Consider the following 18,991-nt stretch of genomic DNA (forward strand, 5'->3'; position numbering starts at 1 on the left):
ATGCCTATTTTTAATGCAGTGCCATCTGAGGGCTCGAAGATCACGAGCGTCCAATATTGCATTTCAGCCTTGTCCCTTGCGCACAGAGATTCTCTAAATCTTTTGATATTAAGTACTGGCACACTAAATAAGCAGACCTCGATAGGTTTTTTTTTTGTTTGTTTTTTTCCTTGCAAGGTCCACTTTAAAGTAAAAATATTTTTTGTTGTTTTAACTAAGTATTAGTGTAGTCTATGTCAGGGGCGATCCTAGGCAGGGTGCACAGGGTGCATTGCACCCAGGCGACTGCAGAGGTGGGGGCGCCGAACATCTAACAGACTCTCTAACAGAAGCCCTCTCTGTGTCCATCACAGAGGCCCCCCCTCCAGGTCCCAATAAAGTACTCTGCTTCTCTTCCTGTATTTTGTTTATTGTTAAGAGATCATGTAAGGATCCCAGGGTAATAAAGACTTTGTGGGGGGCATTTCTGTGGTCGTCATTGCCATAGAAACATTTGTAAAGGGGAGGAGTTAGTAAAATTACGACGACCGTGTGGGGGCGACAGAAATATTTCTGCACCAGGCGCCTGTGACCCTAGGATCGGCCCTGGTCTATGTTCCCTTTGTTGTTTACCTTACCTTGTAATGATAGGCTAACATGTTGTGGCTACAGTTTATAGTGTCATGGCTGATCTGCCCTGCCTGTTTGTTTTAGATCTAATTATTGTTAGCACTGTACCTGTAGAGCACTAGATTGAGAGACCCAGGGATTGTGAGATATGGATTATTGGCCACATGCTATTGCTGTCAAATCCTAACATAATTTGCAATGTTCATGGCCTGTGGCTGTAGAAAGGCCCTTGATTAAAAGCAGCAGAGGATTTGATACAATTAATATTTAAACACCAAAAGTGAAAGCCTTTTATAAAGGGAACCCATAGTCGTTTGAGGTCAAGTTTAGTGCAGTTTTAAGTATATATGATTTTAAACTGGTGTGTGCGTGTGCGTATGTATGTATGTGTGTGTGTGTGTGTGTGTGTGTGTGTGTGTGTGTGTGTGTGTGTATATGTATGTATGTATGTATGTACAGTGATGAAAATAAGTATTTGAACACCCTGCTATTTTGCAAGTTCTCCCACTTGGAAATCATGGAGGGGTCTGAAATTGTTATCGTAGGTGCATGTCCACTGTGAGAGACATAATCAAAAAAAAAATATCCAGAAATCACAATGTATGATTTTTTTTAACTATTTATTTGTATGATACAGCTGCAAATAAGTATTTGAACACCTGAGAAAATCAATGTTAATATTTGGTACAGTAGCCTTTGTTTGCAATTACAGAGGTCAAACGTTTCTTGTAGTTTTTCACCAGGTTTGCACACACTGGAGGAGGGATTTTGGCCCACTCCTCCACACAGATCTTCTCTAGATCAGTCAGGTTTCTGGGCTGTCGCTGAGAAACACAGAGTTTGAGCTCCCTCCAAAGATTCTCTATTGGGTTTAGGTCTGGAGACTGGCTAGGCCACGCCAGAACCTTGATATGCTTCTTACAGAGCCACTCCTTGGTTATCCTGGCTGTGTGCTTCGGGTCATTGTCATGTTGGAAGACCCAGCCTCGACCCATCTTCAAAGCTCTAACTGAGGGAAGGAGGTTGTTGCCCAAAATCTCGCAATACATGGCCCCGGTCATCCTCTCCTTAATACAGTGCAGTCGCCCTGTCCCATGTGCAGAAAAACACCCCCAAAGCATGATGCTACCACCCCCATGCTTCACAGTAGGGATGGTGTTCTTGGGATGGTACTCCTCATTCTTCTTCCTCCAAACACGGTTAGTGGAATTATGACCAAAAGGTTCTATTTTGGTCTCATCTGACCACATGACTTTCTCCCATGACTCCTCTGGATCATCCAAATGGTCATTGGCAAACTTAAGACGGGCCTTGACATGTGCTGGTTTAAGCAGGGGAACCTTCCGTGCCATGCATGATTTCAAACCATGACGTCTTAGTGTATTACCAACAGTAACCTTGGAAACGGTGGTCCCAGCTCTTTTCAGGTCATTGACCAGCTCCTCCCGTGTAGTCCTGGGCTGATTTCTCAGCTTTCTTAGGATCATTGAGACCCCACGAGGTGAGATTTTGCATGGAGCCCCAGTCCGAGGGAGATTGACAGTCATGTTTAGCTTCTTCCATTTTCTAATGATTGCTCCAACAGTGGACCTTTTTTCACCAAGCTGCTTGGCAATTTCCTCGTAGCCCTTTCCAGCCTTGTGGAGGTGTACAATTTTGTCTCTAGTGTCTTTGGACAGCTCTTTGGTCTTGGCCATGTTAGTAGTTGGATTCTTACTGATTGTATGGGGTGGACAGGTGTCTTTATGCAGCTAATGACCTCAAACAGGTGCATCTAATTTAGGATAATAAATGGAGTGGAGGTGGACATTTTAAAGGCAGACTAACAGGTCTTTGAGGGTCAGAATTCTAGCTGATAGACAGGTGTTCAAATACTTATTTGCAGCTGTATCATACAAATAAATAGTTAAAAAATCATAAATTGTGATTTCTGGAATTTTTTTTTTTGATTATGTCTCTCACAGTGGACATGCACCTACGATGACAATTTCAGACCCCTCCATGATTTCCAAGTGGGGGAACTTGCAAAATAGCAGGGTGTTCAAATACTTATTTTCCTCACTGTATGTATGTATGTATGTGTATATGTATGTATGTGTGTGTGTGTGTATGTATGTATGTATATATATATATATATATATATATATATATATATATATATGTATATATATATATATGTGTGTGTGTGTGTGTGTGTGTGTGTGTATATATATATATATATATATATATATATATATATATATATATATATATATATATATATATATATTCTGTCATGATCTATTGTACAGTATATACAGTCTGTTTAAAAAAATAAACATTGTATACATGACAAAGGGTTCTAAGAAGACTGGGTTATTTGTAGGGACAGCATTTGTCTAAAATAAACCTCAGATCTGGCCTCAGTAAAAGGGAACACTGGTCTGATGACTCCTTTAAAGTGGATGTAAACCCCCCATACACCCAGTGAAGTGAACAGCCTCAGATGATACACAGAGAATAACCAAATCTCCCTACATAGGTTTTATATGTATATCTGCTGTCTTCACATTTATATACTGTTTAGAAAGTTCAGATTTTGTTAGAATATTTCTCTTCCTGGTTAACACAGAGTGTGATGTCTGGGCATACAGCCAAGATAGCGAACATTGCTGATTGGAGGAAAGGCACACACCCCCTCTCATCATAGGCAGAGCTGTTTTGTAATAGGAGCTACCCTCTGCTTATCCATTTTAGCAACCTCCTTTGACAAAAGATTCAGCCTGCTTTTGTCTAAAAAGTCAAAATATGTCAGGAATTCTCAGGCTGATAACAGAGGAACTGTTCAGGAGAGAGCGATAAGACCTAGCTCATTGAAAAGAGACAAAATACTGCAGATATATGTGCCCAGCTCAAATTTCATGAATTTGGGTTTACATCCACTTTAAAGGGGTTGTAAAGGTAAAAAAATAAATCACTAAATAGCTTTCTTTACCTTAGTGCAGTCCTCCTTCACTTACCTCATCCTTCGATTTTGCTTTTAAATGTCCTTATTTCTTCTGAGAAATCCTCACTTCCTGTTCTTCTGTCTGTAACTACACACCGTAATGCAAGGCTTTCTCCCTGGTGTGGAGAAAGCCTCTTGAGGGGAGAGGGGGCGAGCAGGAGTGTCAGGACCCTCTCTACTTTGCAGATAGAGAAAAGAAGCTGTGTGTTAGTGGGCCTCCTGACACTCCTGCTCGCCCCCTCCCCCCTTAAGGGAGGGGGAGAGCACGACACTCCATACCAGGGAGAATGCCTTGCATTACTGTGTGGAGTTACAGACAAAAGAACAGGAAGTGAGGATTTCTCAGAAGAAATAAGGACATTTAAAAGCAAAATCAAAGGATGAGGTAAGTGAAGGAGGACTGCACTAAGGTAAAGGAAGCTATTTAGGGGGAAAAAGATTGTACCTTTACAACCCCTTAAGTTCTTTAAACAAGGGGCACAGCTGGAACTATTCATGCCACTAATATAAAAAAGCACATTGGATCTCCATCTGCTGGCTGCATAAAAAAATATATATTTTTGGAATGCAATATTTTATATATATATATATATATATATATATATATATATATATATATATATATATATATATATATATATATATATATATATATATATATATATATAGGCTCAAAATTTCAAGTCCTGAGCTACTAGCCAGGCCTCAAGAGTTACTCGCCACCAGTTGGCCTACCTAATTCATACACTGCCCTGAGCCTAATTGCACCCGTAAACAGGCCCTCGTAGATTATCTCATGGAATGACAATGTTTTATGCAGAATCAAGTTACAAAATTAAATATTACCAACAACTTCAACAAAATGGGACAGGGCACTGGGGGCAGACCAGACCTTTTATTCAGGCTGGCAGAGAGGAGAGGAGCTGCAGCACAGCGGGAGGGAGTACAATCCAGCGCTGAGATCCACACAACTACACAGCCATTGACACCATAGCACAGCGCACACTGACAGCGCACAGCACACATTGAGACCAGTCTGTTCACAGTGCTCAGGCTGAAATGTTGGACACTTACATAGAGCACAAGGAGAAGAAAACTGCACAAACTAGAAGGCTGCCGCTCTCATGTCAGGGCAACTTTCAGTGAGCGCTGCACCGATGTGGTAATTTTTGCAATCCTCCACCTCACTCATTACTTTCTGCTCTCCAGCTACATTGGTCGGGGCCTGGGGGAGGGGGGCAGGCTCAGAGACTAGGTCCCATGGCTTAATGAGAATTGTAAGTAGAGCACCTGTGTACTGCTCTGCCTGTGCGCGGCTCACCAGACTACTTTTCCCGAGCATGCACCTTTCCTCTTCGGCCGCCAATCTCATCGGGACTCTAAGTGTAGGCACAGATTGGAGGGAGATTGGTCATGCAGCCCTGTCATCACTCGCCCCCAGCTTAAATCCACGCGCCAAATGCTAGTAGGCGAGTGGAAATTTTGAGGGCTGTATATATATTACACCTGACTAAAAAAAGTTTGTTAAAATTCTAATTTTTAGTCCTGGCCATATTAAACAAAGAAAATGTGTACTAAACCACTATATATTTAAATTAGAAGCAGCAAGCCTAAGTAGCAGATGCTTTTTTTATTATTATGCAGCTTCCCTGCAGCCTTTCTCGCAGTTTTCACCTGACACCTGGATCAGTCACAGGTCACTGAGTGCGTCATTGACTATCTTCTGTCTCAGCTGTCTGGTTCTAGCCGAAAATAGTTTTATTCCTATTTGTTTTAGCCAATACCTTCTCACTGAATGCAATCATCAGATAGACTCTAAATGCCCTGATCACTACAAGCTATCAACGTATATCCTGCAGTAGAAAAAGCACAGCTGGGGGTGAAAGGGGCAGCGCAGTTTTTGAAGGCACCTAAGCCGAGCTGCCTGCTTCTAAAATACAGTTTAGGTTTATATGTATTCTTTAGGGAAGAATGTTTTTTTTTTTCTCTCTTGTGGCAGAAATGAAATGTTTTACTGGCAGCCCAGAACTACTGCACTCCGTTACCATCTGTGCTTAGTGTATTTTTATATACATATGCTACATCTGCCAGCATCACCATCAAGACATCTGTTGCTTTGTATTATTTGCTGCTTTTGATTTTTCATTAGAAATTCTCTTCAGCTTAAACGGGTTGTAAAGGTTTGTTTTTTATTTTCTAAATAGGTTCTTTTAAGCTAGAGCATTGTGGGTTCACTTACCTTTTCCTTCCATTTCCCTTCTAAATGTTTTTTTTCTTTGTCTGAATTTCTCACTTGTTTCTCCTCAGTAAGCTTGCCCCCCCCCCCCCCCCATCATCTGAGCCGTTCTGTCTGGGGTTAGTCAGCCAGAACAGCTTACTGAGGAGGAAGTGAGAAATTCAGACAAAGAAAAAAAACATTTAGAAGGGAAATCGATGGAGAAGGTAAGTGAACCAACAATGCACTAGCTTAAAGTGGATGTAAACCAGAATTTGTTTTTTTTTTTTTTTTTTTTTTTTTTTTGTCCACAATGTAGAGTATAAGATTTCCTATCACCTGTGCCCAGTCTTGCCACACAGAGTTAATCCATCTCTGAGCAATCCTCTTTTATTGTTCATTGAAATAAAACGGACTTGCAGAGAAAAACCTTAGTCCGTTCTGCCCCCTTGCTGTGAATGACAGGTTATTTACATATCTCATGCACTAGCTTCAGACAGGCATTATTTTTTAATTCCCACCCCCACTCCTTTTCTGAAGTCATGTGGTTACTTTTCTGGATTTTGACTGGATGTTGGTGATCATAGCAGAATTCAGTGTAAGGAATACACAGGAAAAAATGCATGTTGACAAGGGGAGTGTAGAGGAGGGCGGAGAGTCTTCTGACATCACAACTCCACCCACCGAGCTCCAGACAACAGATCCACCCACAGAATCTGCAGTTTTTCAGTTCTTATAACAGACAGAGGGGAGACATTTGACAGGTAAGGATACAAGCAGGAGGCAAGTATATCCTTATACATCAGCACTATGGCAGTAGTTTAGAAAGGATGAGAGTGGATTTACATCCACTTGAAAGGAACCCATTTAGAAAATAAAAAACAAACCTTTACAGCCCCTTTAAGCCATTTGCTATTGTCTGCATCCAGTATTACCACTATCATTTATGCACTTCAATCATAAGTTGTCTGAACATCTGCTCATCACTTCTTGTTACTTTATCAGTTTATGCAAAGGCATTTTTGTTTTGTTTAGTCTTGGCTAAAATGGGGGTACCACCAGCATGTTGGATTTCTAACATGTGATTATTGCCAGCGTCTATAGCCGCTAGCAATGATCGTGTTCTCCAGGCAGGGATGGCTCCCCATGCCCACCGCTGGAAGAACACTATAGATTCACAGAATGAATTTGGTCTGTCCATCTGGGGGAATCAATTGATTATCTTCCTGCAACCCGTGGTTGCAGGAAAGAAAATTGCAGAATCTATGGCCTGCCTTAGGGCCCTTTCACACGGGGCGGATCAGTAATGATCCGCCTCCGTGTGTCCGTCAAGCTCAGCGGGGATCCTCCGTAAAATCCCCGCTGAGCCGTCGGGGACTGCCCTGTCTTTCCTCCGCTCTCCCCTATGGGGGTATCGGATGAACACTGACCGTATGTCCGTGTTCACCCGATCCGATCCGCCAGACGGAAGAAAAATAGGATTTTCTTCCGTCCGATTTTGCGGAGCTTTGCGGAGGTGGGTGATTACGGGTGTCAGCAGATGGTCATCCGCAATCACATAGGGACCAATGTATGTCCCGTTTTCATCCGCAACGGATGGATGAAAAGCGGACATACGGTCCGCACGTCTGAAAGGGGCCTTAGTTTCAGACTTCTTATCAGAGCAAGAGGTAAGGAGAAATCGTCCATTAAGGGCCCTTTCACACGGAGCGGATTCGTATTGATCCGCCCCGTGTGTGTCCGTCGGCTCAGCTGGGATCATCCGTAAATCCCTGCTGAGCTGTCGGCGGACAGGGCGGTCCCCGCACACTGTGCAGAGACCGCCCTGTCTTTGCTCTGCTCTCCCCTATGGGAGATCGGATGAATACGGACCGTGTGTCCGTATTCATCCGATCCGTTTCGCCAGACGGAAGAAAAATAGGGTTTTCTTCCGTCTGAAAAAGCGGAACTTTGCGGACGCGGATCGTTACGGACGTTAGCGGATGCATCATCCGCTAACGTCTGCAATCCCATAGGGATACATTACAAGTCCGTAAACGGACTTGTAATAAACGGTCCGTTCGTCCGCACGTGTGAAAGGGCCCAAAGGAAAAATGTTGTGATGACTAACATGAGGATTTCAATCAATTCAAAGTGATATCCTCTCACTTGCTGGTGCTTCTCCAAGACAGGAGGTGAAGAGAAATCTCCCTTACAAAAAACTGAAAAAAATAGCTTGATAAAGGTTTTCTCTTCCCCACCCTATCCAAAGCTAAAAAAAAAAAAAAAAAAAAAAAATTGCCTTGATCTCAAACGCGTGTTTGTTTAGCTCTGGTAAATTTTGCAACTTATTGGGGGAGATTATGTAAAACTGAATGAGTCAGAATCTGGTGCAGCTGTGCATTGTTATTCGCTTCTAACTTCAGCTTGTTCAATTAGCTTTGACAATAAAGTGCACCAGTTAGTAAATCTCCCCCATTGTATTGAAAAAAGGTTAAACATATGTAAAGGTACCTTCCAGACATTACTTTTTTGTACTAACTGGAGAAATCTGCTGACTTTCAATGAAAGTCAGTCAGTTGTATTAGTACTACCCAGGGGCAGACTGACAACTCATGGGGCCCCCGGGCAATAGAAGATTTTGGGGCCCCCGGGCTTACAGATGGTCACCACGCCAGGAGGCAGGGCAGCTAAAATCTTGGGATTTTCACATTAAAAGCATGTCGATTTCAGACATATCAGTGATAGAAGTAAAAAAAAAAACACAGATTTTTACATACTGTCCCTGGTTTTACTGAGCCTGGCAAACCTAGTGGCATGGGGCCCTCGGGCAGTGCCCGAGTGCCTCAATGGTCAGTCCGCCCCTGGTACTACCAGATATCTCTAACCAGCATCCTGGCTTGAGTAAGCCTAGGTTCACATTGGAGCGATTTGGCATGAGATTTGAGAGATCAAATTGCATGACAAGTCGCACCCCTTTGGAAGCAATGGCACTGTTCCAATTGGTGAGACGCCCATTTTGCAGCACTGCGCCGATTGCAAAAGTAGTTCCTGCACTACTTTTGCCGATTTCAGGTGCGACTTCAATAGACATCCGTGTAAGTAGCACCTGAAATCGCACTGACCTTGCTACTTTGAAATCGCGCTACTTCAAGCGAAGTAGCATGATTTCAAAGTAGCATCAATGTGAATCAGGGCTAAATGCTTCTTTTTTTTTTTTTTTTTTTTTTTTAAAGTGTATTTTGTGCGTGTACTCGAGAGAGGAGCCGGACTGCAGGAGTTGGGAGTAGGCAGGCCTCCCCAGGAGCTTCTAAGACCTGCAAATTTAGTGACTTAAAACCCAAGAACAAAAATGATATATATTGCAGTTTACTAATATCCAAATGCCTTGGCTGTATTGGTTTACTTCATTTTTTCTCTTGTTTTATATTTTATTTATTCAGTGCTTTTCTGTATCTTGTGCTCTCAGCAGCATGATCCTAAGTGGTTTTAAATGCTCAATTAGTATTTTTTTTTAAATACCAAACATGTCATTCACTGGTTTTGTGCAGAGCAGCCGCGTTCCTCCTCTTCTTGGGTCCTCCCACTGGTGCTTCTGGGTCTTCCCCCCTGCCAAGTGCCCTCATAGAAATTCACTTGCTATGGGGGCACTTGTGCGTACTTGCTGCTATGGTCAGCCCTGCCCCCGTTCCCGCCTCACTGGCTCTGATTGACAGTAGCATGAGGCAATAACTCCCGCTTTTGTGTCTGAGCCAATGAGGAAGGAGAGCCAAGAGGGCCTCTGCTCTCGTGGACAGTGCTGGACCAAATAGAGATCAGGTATGTGTATGGGGGGGAGAGCAGGGAGCTGCCTGCATTAGGCTTAAAATGCATTATGGTGCAAAACCTTCTGCCTTTTAGAACCACTTGAATGTCATCAGGTCTGCCCAGGTTACCACTATGGATTACAGAACAAACGTCTCCCATGAAATGAAAGATGTTGTTCTGTAGCCCAATGTTTTCTGTCTGAGGGTCACAACATTATTTTTTTTGGACTGGTTCTGTGTAAGAGCAGCATTGTCACTCTGGAACGGAATGTGTCTTATGCCGTGTACACACGATCGCTTTTACCGATGAAAAAAGTCAGATGGACTTTTTGCATTGGACAAACCGATCGTGTGTGGGCCCCATCGGTCTTTTTTCCATCGGTGCTAAAAAATAGAACATGTTTAAAAAAAATTCAATGGGAAATAAAAAAAAACGATAGTAAAAACCGATTGTGTGGAATTCCATCGGAGTAAAATCCATGCATGGCCAGAATCAAGTCGACGCATGCTCGGAAGCATTGAACTTCATTTTTCTCCGCACATCGTCGTGTTTTGCGTCAGTGTTTTGGACAGTCGGAATTTAGTCTGATAGTGTGTATGCAAGACTGATGAAAGTCGGCTTCATCGGATTTCCGATGAAAAAAAACTTCGGTTTTTAGACCATCGGAATTCCGATTGTGTGTACAGGGCTTTATGGTTGCAGAACACATCCTTCTTTCCTCGTCTCGTAACAGGAGGGGAGATGATGTGCAGTACAAAGGAAACCTGGGCATGGCTGATAACACTGCATAATAGTTTTCTTGGTTGAACGAGATGGACTTGTGTAATCTTTCAACCAGACTAACTATTACTATATTCACGAGACGCAGGACAGTATTGGTTTTCTGGCAGGATCAACATGTATTTGTACTCATTGAAGAGATATAACAAAATGCTTTTGATAGTATATTTAACCACTTAACCCCCGGACCATATTGCTGGTCAAAGACCAGAGCACTTTTTGCGATTCGGCACTGCGTCGTTTTAACTGACAATTGCGCGGTCGTGCGACGTGGCTCCCAAACAAAATTGGCGTCCTTTTTTCCCCACAAATAGAGCTTTCTTTTGGTGGTATTTGATCACCTGTGCGGTTTTTAGTTTTTGCGCTATAAACAAAAATAGAGCAACAATTTAAAAAAAATGAATATTTTTTACTTTTTGCTATAATAAATATCCCCCAAAAATATATATATATAAAAAAAAAAAATCGCAATAAGCGTTTGGTTTGCGCAAAAGTTATAGCGTTTACAAAATAGGGGGTATTTTTATAGCATTTTTATTAATATTTTTTTTTACTAGTAATGGCGACTATCAGCGATTTTTTTTCTGGTACTGCGACATTATGGCGGACACTTCGGACACTTTTGACACATATTTGGGACCATTTGTATTTTTATAGCGATCAGTGCTATAAAAATGCATTGGATTATTAAAAAAATTACACTGGCAGTGAAGGGGATAACACTAGGGGGCGGGGAAGGGGTTAAGTATGTTCCCTGGGTGTGTTCTAACTGTAGGGGGGTGGCCTCACTAGGGGAAATCACTGATTTTTCTGTTCATACATTGTATGAACAGAAGATCAGCATTTCTCTCCCTGGCAGGACCGGGAGCTGTGTGTTTACATACACAGCTCCCAATCCTCGCTCTGTAACGAGCGATCGCGCCTGCCGGGCACGTGCACGGGAGTCGGGGCGTGCACGCGCCCCTAGTGGCGTGCACGCGCCCCTAGTGGCCTGCGCAAGAGCCGACGTTGTATTACGTTCTCTCGCGCAGGGGAGCCGACCTGCCGCCGTAAAACGACGGCGGCTGGTCGGCAACCAGTTAACTAAAAGAGAGCAAATAAGAGACATTCATTGTTGGGGTTTAAATATATTTTAAGAAATTAGAACTTTTAGACAAGTAAAATATTTGTAGAATACGTAAACCACTGTAATAGTTTTTTATGTGAACCTCTAATATGTTCTGATGTTTTTAGGTAAAGGGGCTGGTGGCCTTAATCTAGGAACCTTCTTTGCAAGTCACAAAGGCTACAGTCGGAAAGGCTTTGACAGACTTAGTACAGAAGGAAGTGACCAAGAGAAGGATGACGATGACGGCTCAGATTCCGAAGAAGAATACTCGGCACCCCCAATCCCAGCAGCAGCACCGGCAGCATCATCTTCTTCCTGAAAAAACAACTACTTCCACTCAGTCTTTTGCCCTCTAGCACGTTTAAGATTGTGTATTTAATTGTAACTGTACTAGTCTCTGTGGGCAGTACAAGTGTCATGGTTTTCTTTCCTTTCCCTTCTGAGTGCTGTTGTAGTCTTTTATGTGAACATTCAGAGCAATTTCGTTATCACTATAGTGTAGAAATAATACGTAATTTCACGTTTTTTGTTTTATTACAATCTCTTTTTCATTGTTTGATGGCATTCCTCTGCTTTTCCGATAGCACTTTAATTGCCAACATATAAATATATATATTATTTTCTTGCCTTTAAAGTCACGACTATTTGCAGTACAAAGATGTGTGCCACATAAATGCAAAGCTGCTAAATTTCTTCTATTTTTTTAAATTCACAATAATGATATTGTGTCCAAAAAGAATTAAAAGAGAAAAAAAGAGAAAAAAAACTATTTAATTTTTGTTTTGGTGTTATTGGGATGTCTTATTTTTAGATGGTTACACTGTTTAGAACACTATTTTCAGAAACTGAATGTACTTTGTGTAATAAAGTGTTCGCAGAGCATTAAAATCAGACTACTTTGGAGTTTGTACTTGATGATGTATTTCCTCATTTTCTGAATGTTCCCGAAGACCCAAAAATGTAAAAATATACAGATGACGTGTTTTCAGCTTCTGACAATCACCCTCTGTGCGTTTCAGAGCCGCAGATTGCATAGAACAGAATCGCGTGAAAACGGACACCCCCAATTTCTTTGAAAAACCTGTTATATTTGGTAAAATGTACTTGGTGATATTAAAGGGTCCCGTTTTTTTTAAATAAAAAACATGTCATACTTACCTCCACTGTTCAGTTTGTTTTGCTCAGAGTGGCCCCCATACACCTGTTCTGGGGTCCCCCGGCGACTTTCGCAGCTCATCCCCTCATTAGATAACCCCCTCTGGGGAGCTCTTTCCTGAGGGGGTTACCTTGCTGGAGCACTCCTGTGTCATATACTCTGTAGATGCTGAGTGTATGGCTCGGCCCCGGCGCCCGAGTCATTGGATTTGATTGACAGCAGCGGAAGCCAATGACTGCGCCGCTATCTATGCAATGAAGAGCAGAGAACCCATGGAGACACTGCAGGGTGTTTTTTCATCTTCACGCATAGGATGCATAAAGATGAAAAAACACGTAGCTTTACAACCCCTTTAAAGTGTTCAAGAAAGCAAATTTAAAGCCCAACCCCCAATGGATATCCTGGCTTCCCTCTATTTTACCGGATTACATTAATAATACAGAAAATTTTACTATTGCCTGGAGATGTCCTTCATACAAATATAGAGGAATGTATTTTACTTGATTGGATGGCTTTAAAGGGAAACTGTAAGCCCTCTTCCACACGAGGCGGACTCCGTCGCTACGGAGTCCGCCGGCTCAGTGGGAGATCTCTCTGCTAAGCCGGAGGATGATAAGTCCCTCTCTGCTCACTGAGCGGGGAGGGGCTTGTGCAGCGCCGCTGTCTCCTATGGAGAGATCTGATGAAAACGGACAGCATCTCCGTTTTTATCAGATCTCACCCGATCCGATCCGCCATGGACGGATGGGGACGTATCGCCATCTGTCTGATTTTGGTGGATCAGATCGGGTCAGATGTCGGCAGACATGTCTCCGCTGACATCTGACGCTCCATAGGACTGCATGGAGCGGGCCGTTCAGGTCCGCTGTCAAAACTGACAGGCGGACCTAAACGGTCCGATCGTGTGAAGGGGGCCTAAATGTTTTGTCAAAAAAACATTGACAATTTTATGTTTATACTTTTTTTTTTTTAAACTGCTCTTTTATACATGTTTATTTACAATAAATATAAGCAATGTTTTTCAAATAAACATTTAAAGTGGTTGTAAACATCTGAAATGAACAAAGCACATCCCACTATAGGAGAGGGAGCTCCAGCACACAGTCTGTGATTGACAGCCTCAGCTCTGTTCCTGTGTGCTATGTAAAATGGGGTGTGTCCCCTAGCTTTAATGCACTCTTTTAGCTCCCCTCACTGAATGCAACTTCAGCTCCCCACCCCCTGTTTTCTGAAAGCTTAGACAGACTATATAAATTCTGGACTTTGAATGTCTGTAAAGAGAATACTGCAGATAAACGGGTACAACTTGTGTAGGACGATTTGTTTGATCTCTGAAACCAAATTGTCTTATTTACCTGATTAAAACAAGTTATTTCCTTATTATTTTTGCCTTTAAGCCTGTTGCGTGCTGAGGTTTTTTTCCCTTCAACCCTGTCCACTTCAGTTGGAGCTGCTGTACAAACGATCCGTTGTTAGTACAGCCATTCCCCCCCCCCCCCCCCGCTGAGCTGTTGTGTTCAGTTGTGCCCCCCTTCCTCCAGAACTCTCCGGTCAGCGCTCTCATTGGCTGAGAGCACTGATCGGGCGCCTGCCAGCTGCTGGTTTTCAAGCATGCTCATCCAACACAAGCCGGCCAAACAGTGGGCTTCTGTCGGACCGGCTACCATACACACAGGACGAATGTTGCCCGTTTTTAAATGAACCAGCCAATGTCGCCCAGCATTCGGCCTGTGTGTATGGAGCTTAATTGTAAAATAAGTTTTAATACCAGAGCTTTTTTTCTCAGAAAATAGGTGCAGGAACTCAACCACGACTCGTTCAGATTTCACAAACAGTGGAAGGGTCTTAAAGGGGAATTAAATACCAGAATTGCATTACATACAAAGTGCAGAGTTCAGGGGGGGTTACACACAGAGTGCAGAGCTGTCACTTGTAAACACAGAAACCAGACTTCTGTGTTTACAAGTGATTGTGGTGAGCAGGCACCAAAGGGTCTGAGCCAGAGGTGGTGGAACTGAGTTCCCCCTGAAAAAAAGCCCTGTTTAATACATACAATACCTTTTAACACAATCGAGCAGTAATCTGTCACTTTACATGTATTGTTTCAGTAAATTGTACAGCTACTTTGTTGTACAGTACAGCTGATTTTGTTAGAGTTCTGGCTACAGGCTGTACTGTTTAATTTACTTGTCTTCATTTAATGGACATTTTACAGGAAGACTTACTAGTAATATGATATTCTACAATTTTATTGCACTACCAGTAAATCTCAGAAGACTGCAATGTGGAGATGCAAGAGATAAACATTAATGCTTAAGAAATGTGACTTATTTTTCACAATACTTCATTTTCAGATGCTGGCTATGGTTGGTGCTTACTGAACTTTTTCAGTAGAAGGGTCTTAAAGGGGCATTAAATACCAGAATTGCATTACATACAGACTGCAGAGTTCAAGGGGTTACAAAACTGTCACTTGTAAACACAGAAACCAGACTTCTTTGTTTACATGTGATTGTGGTGAGCAGGCACCAAAGGGTCTGAGCCAGAGGTGGTGGAACTGAGTTCCCCAAGTTCCCCCTGAAAAAAAGTCCTGACTATATGGAACTTTGCTAGGTTACATTTAAAGTAAAGGGGAGCTTAAAATGCTCAATTTGACGATGTGATTCCCACAGAATTCACCTACTCAGATAAACATAATGGGCCGGATTCAGAAAGAAATGCCTATCTTTAGGCGGGCGTAGCGTATCTCAGATACACTACGCAGCCGTAACTTAGAGCGGCTGGTCCCGTATTCACAAAGAACTTGCGCTCTAAGTTACGGCGGCGTAGTGTAAATGGGCCAGCGTAAGCCCGCCTAATTCAAACTAGGCTGGTAGTAGACGTGTTGTATGTTAATGACACGTGACCCCACGTAAATAATGCGCTTAACGAACGGCGCATGCGCGCGCATGCTCAGTATCACGTCGAATTGTCTCCGTAAATTATGCCCACTCAATGCTTGGTCGACGTGAACGTAACCTACGCACAGCCCCATTCACGGACGACTTACGCAAACAACGTAAAACGTGTAAAATTCTACGATGTTCCGACGTCCATACTTGACATTGGCTGCGCCTCATATAGCAGGGGTAACTTTACGCCAGTCAGACTCCTTACGTAAACGACGTATATTGATACGCCGGGCGCAACTACGTCCGTGAATCGGCGTATCTTACTCATTTGCATATTTTTTAATGGGAACGCCGAATGCATCCAGCGTAACTATGCGACCACGATACACCGGCGTAGGCAAGTTACGTCGGTCGGCGGAAGCCCTGTTTTCAGGCGTATCTAGCTTTGTGAATCGGCGTAAAAATGCGACGGCGCACATTTTAAATTACGGCGGCATATCTGGAGATACGCAGCCGTATCTCCTTTCTGAATCCGGCCCAATAAGTGCTTAGTTTCTGGGAATGTTTAAAGATATTCTGAACTTATTTTTAACATTTATTAGCCTTAAAGTGATTGTAAAGGTTTGAATATAAAAAAACAAACATGTTATACTTACCTCCACTGTGCAACTTGTTTTGCACAGAGTGGCCCAATCCTCGTCTTCTGGGGTCCCTCTGCGGCCCTCTCGTCTCCTCCCCGCCTCCGATAACCCCCTCTGGAAGTGCTTTCCCAAGGGGATCACCTTGCAGGCGGACTCCCGAGTTCTGAATTTGCGTCCATATTATTTTTTTGGAGCCTTGTTATGGGGCATTCGTGCAATATCTAGGGTCTAAACAGACCCCTGATGTCTCACTTTGAGACAAAGAAAGAAACAGGACAGAGATTCCCCAGTCCCTTTCTCTGCAGCATGCAGTATACATAGTTTACTATACTTCAGTTAAGAATGAAGACAGGAGGATCGGTACAGATCATTTACTGTGTGTTCATTCAGAAAAGGAAGGGGCCAGTTTATTAAAGCGGAGGTCCACTTATACTTGCAAGAAATGGCTGTTGCTAGGCAGGTCGTCATAATCTGCCACTTCCTATTCTGCTGTGATCTTCTGTCTTCTCCTCCTTGCAATGTCTTCTGGGACATTTGAGATTTAAGATTTCAACATTCAATCATTAAAATCATAGCGTGTTTTCACTGATTACGTGTTTTAGTTGTTACTCCTGTGTGACACTTTTTAAATGCTTACGTTGTATTGTTCTGTAAACTTGCCTTGACTAAGGCTCCATTCACACCTACGGGTTTTACGCCTGAAGCACTACGCTCACAAACGCCAGAGGGATGAAATAACATTATTTGCTATGGTGACTGGTCACACCTGAACGCCTGTCGCGCGAAGCTCAAACAAGTCCCGGACCTTTTTTTGTCGCGCGTATCGTGCGGTTTGGGCGTATTTGAGCGTTTCCATTTCCCATAGAAAGTAATGGAAACGCTTGATTCAAGCGACTTGCGCGACAACGGGCGTTTGCTACGGGCGTTTCGTCGCTTTAATCAATGGAACTTGTCGCCCATGCAGAAGATTAAAAAAATCTACCAACATAGCAACAAGTGATGAAAAGATGATAATTTTTCCTATTGGCTAAAATAAAAAACGTCGAAGTACAAAAACGTCGGACAACGCTGTATGCAAACGCGCAAATAAGCATGAATACGCGCGACAAAACGCCGGAAAAAAACGCCCAAAAAAACGACGCTCAGGTGTGAATGCAGCCTTAAAGCGTATTTCCACTCCTTGCCGTCAAACTGCAATACCACTGAGAGATGGTAGATGGCCTCCCAATCTAAAAAAAAAAAAAACATATGCTCCAAATAGTGTAATATAATTGGTAAAATGTGTTGAACATATCAGAAAAACCAAGCCAGCTAAAATGTACAGCGGTCGCTGTTGCTAAATTTGCTGACAGCTTGTGATGCCAGTCCCCTAGCTCCACCCAACGAGTTTCATCCTATGAGGCGTCCTCTGGGCTACTGAGGATGTCCCAGCAGATGAAATGTGCTGAACAGAGCAGGCTGACTAAAGTTTTCTGTAAGCGTTAGGCAGCTTGTTTTATTTAGTTTGTTCAATAAATTCTTCAATATATTTACCAATAAAGTTACACTATTTGGAGACTTTTTTTCTTTGGATATTGAGTATTAAGAATGATGGAAGACCTAAGAGTGCAGGGGCTTTTCTCTGATGGGAGAAAGTGTATTGACCTCCTATACATAAGAGTTTCTAGTTTGTTGAGTGTGCACCCCAAATGTTTGGTGGTTGGTGTTCATCTTACACTATTAGACTTCTTGCATAGGTTTTTTTTTACGTATTGAAGGGTTGTCTCCCAGGATTTCAGGATTGGGCAGCTTATAATGGTCTTTTAATGTGAGAGACACACTGGTTTCTTTACAGAGCTGCAATTTATATTCGCTTTTTTTTTATATATATTTTTTCTATTTTACTTTTTAGTCCGACATTTTTTTTTTTTTTTGTATCTGCATAGTCCACTTTAATTGCACCAAGAATGCAAGGGTGTGATACCAGGTGCACGCTATCAGTTTTTTGTTTGTTTCAACTAACGATCTCAGGAGGAGCCGCTGTACTATCGGATGTTAGTACAGCGATCTCCCCCACTGAGCTATTGTGTTCTGACAGCCCCCCCCCCCCCCACCAGAACACTCCAATTAGCGCTGATTGGATGCCAGTTTTCCAGCATGCCTGTTCGACAGTAGCCAGCCAAGTTTATGTACTCACAGGTCAAATGTCAGATGGTTTCTGTTGAACTAGTTGATATTCCACCCGTCTTTACCAGTCTTTAAGCGCACAATAGTTCAGATGGTTGATTTATGTACTGACATTGGATAGTTAGTACAGCAAGCTGCTGATGAGCCCCCCTGGGTTGAACTGGAAATTTTTTTTTATAGTGCGTACCCAGCAAAAATACTTTTGCATTGGCGTTCAGTTTCCTTCTCATCCCATATTCCTTACCTGAGAGACCTGCTCCATTCATCCGGTGCTGCCGTCCCGCACTAATCATTTCAGGCAACAGAACTCTAAAAAACACCATATAAATCTACTGCTGTGGTAGCCCGTAGCAGAAGACTCTTCTAAACCCTGGCAGAGGAACCTGTATAAAAGCCACAGTCCTTTTTTTTTTTGCCCCAAAATTAATTGTTACAATACTTATACTGTATAGTATTTCTGCAGTAAGGCAATGTTTTTGCGACAATCACTTGGCTAAAATGCAGTATGACCTGTGGTACTGATAAATTTTAACTACTAAGCCCCTTTAAAATGAAACCCTATGCCTAAGTATCTCAGATAGGAATCTGTCAGTTTTGTCTGGCCACAGTATGAAAACTATGGGGATAAAGAACCCTGTCATGCATGGCCTGCT

At 42.7% G+C, this 18,991-nt stretch overlaps 1 protein-coding gene across 5 annotated transcripts in view; it reads left to right on the forward strand.

The window, feature by feature from the left end:
* The window catches only part of PAM (peptidylglycine alpha-amidating monooxygenase), a 290,095-nt gene extending 277,718 nt beyond the window's left edge, over window positions 1-12,377 (forward strand). For all 5 annotated transcript variants that reach the window (XM_040342875.1, XM_040342893.1, XM_040342903.1 and 2 more), the window contains one exon: window positions 11,610-12,377. In XM_040342875.1, coding sequence (XP_040198809.1) covers window positions 11,610-11,803 — 194 coding nt within the window. In that variant the 3' untranslated portion in view covers window positions 11,804-12,377. The remainder of the gene's footprint in view (window positions 1-11,609) is intronic.
* Window positions 12,378-18,991: the final 6,614 nt, after the last annotated feature.

Source organism: Rana temporaria, chromosome 1 (genome assembly GCF_905171775.1).
Source record: "Rana temporaria chromosome 1, aRanTem1.1, whole genome shotgun sequence".
NCBI classification, from domain to species: Eukaryota; Metazoa; Chordata; class Amphibia; order Anura; family Ranidae; genus Rana; species Rana temporaria.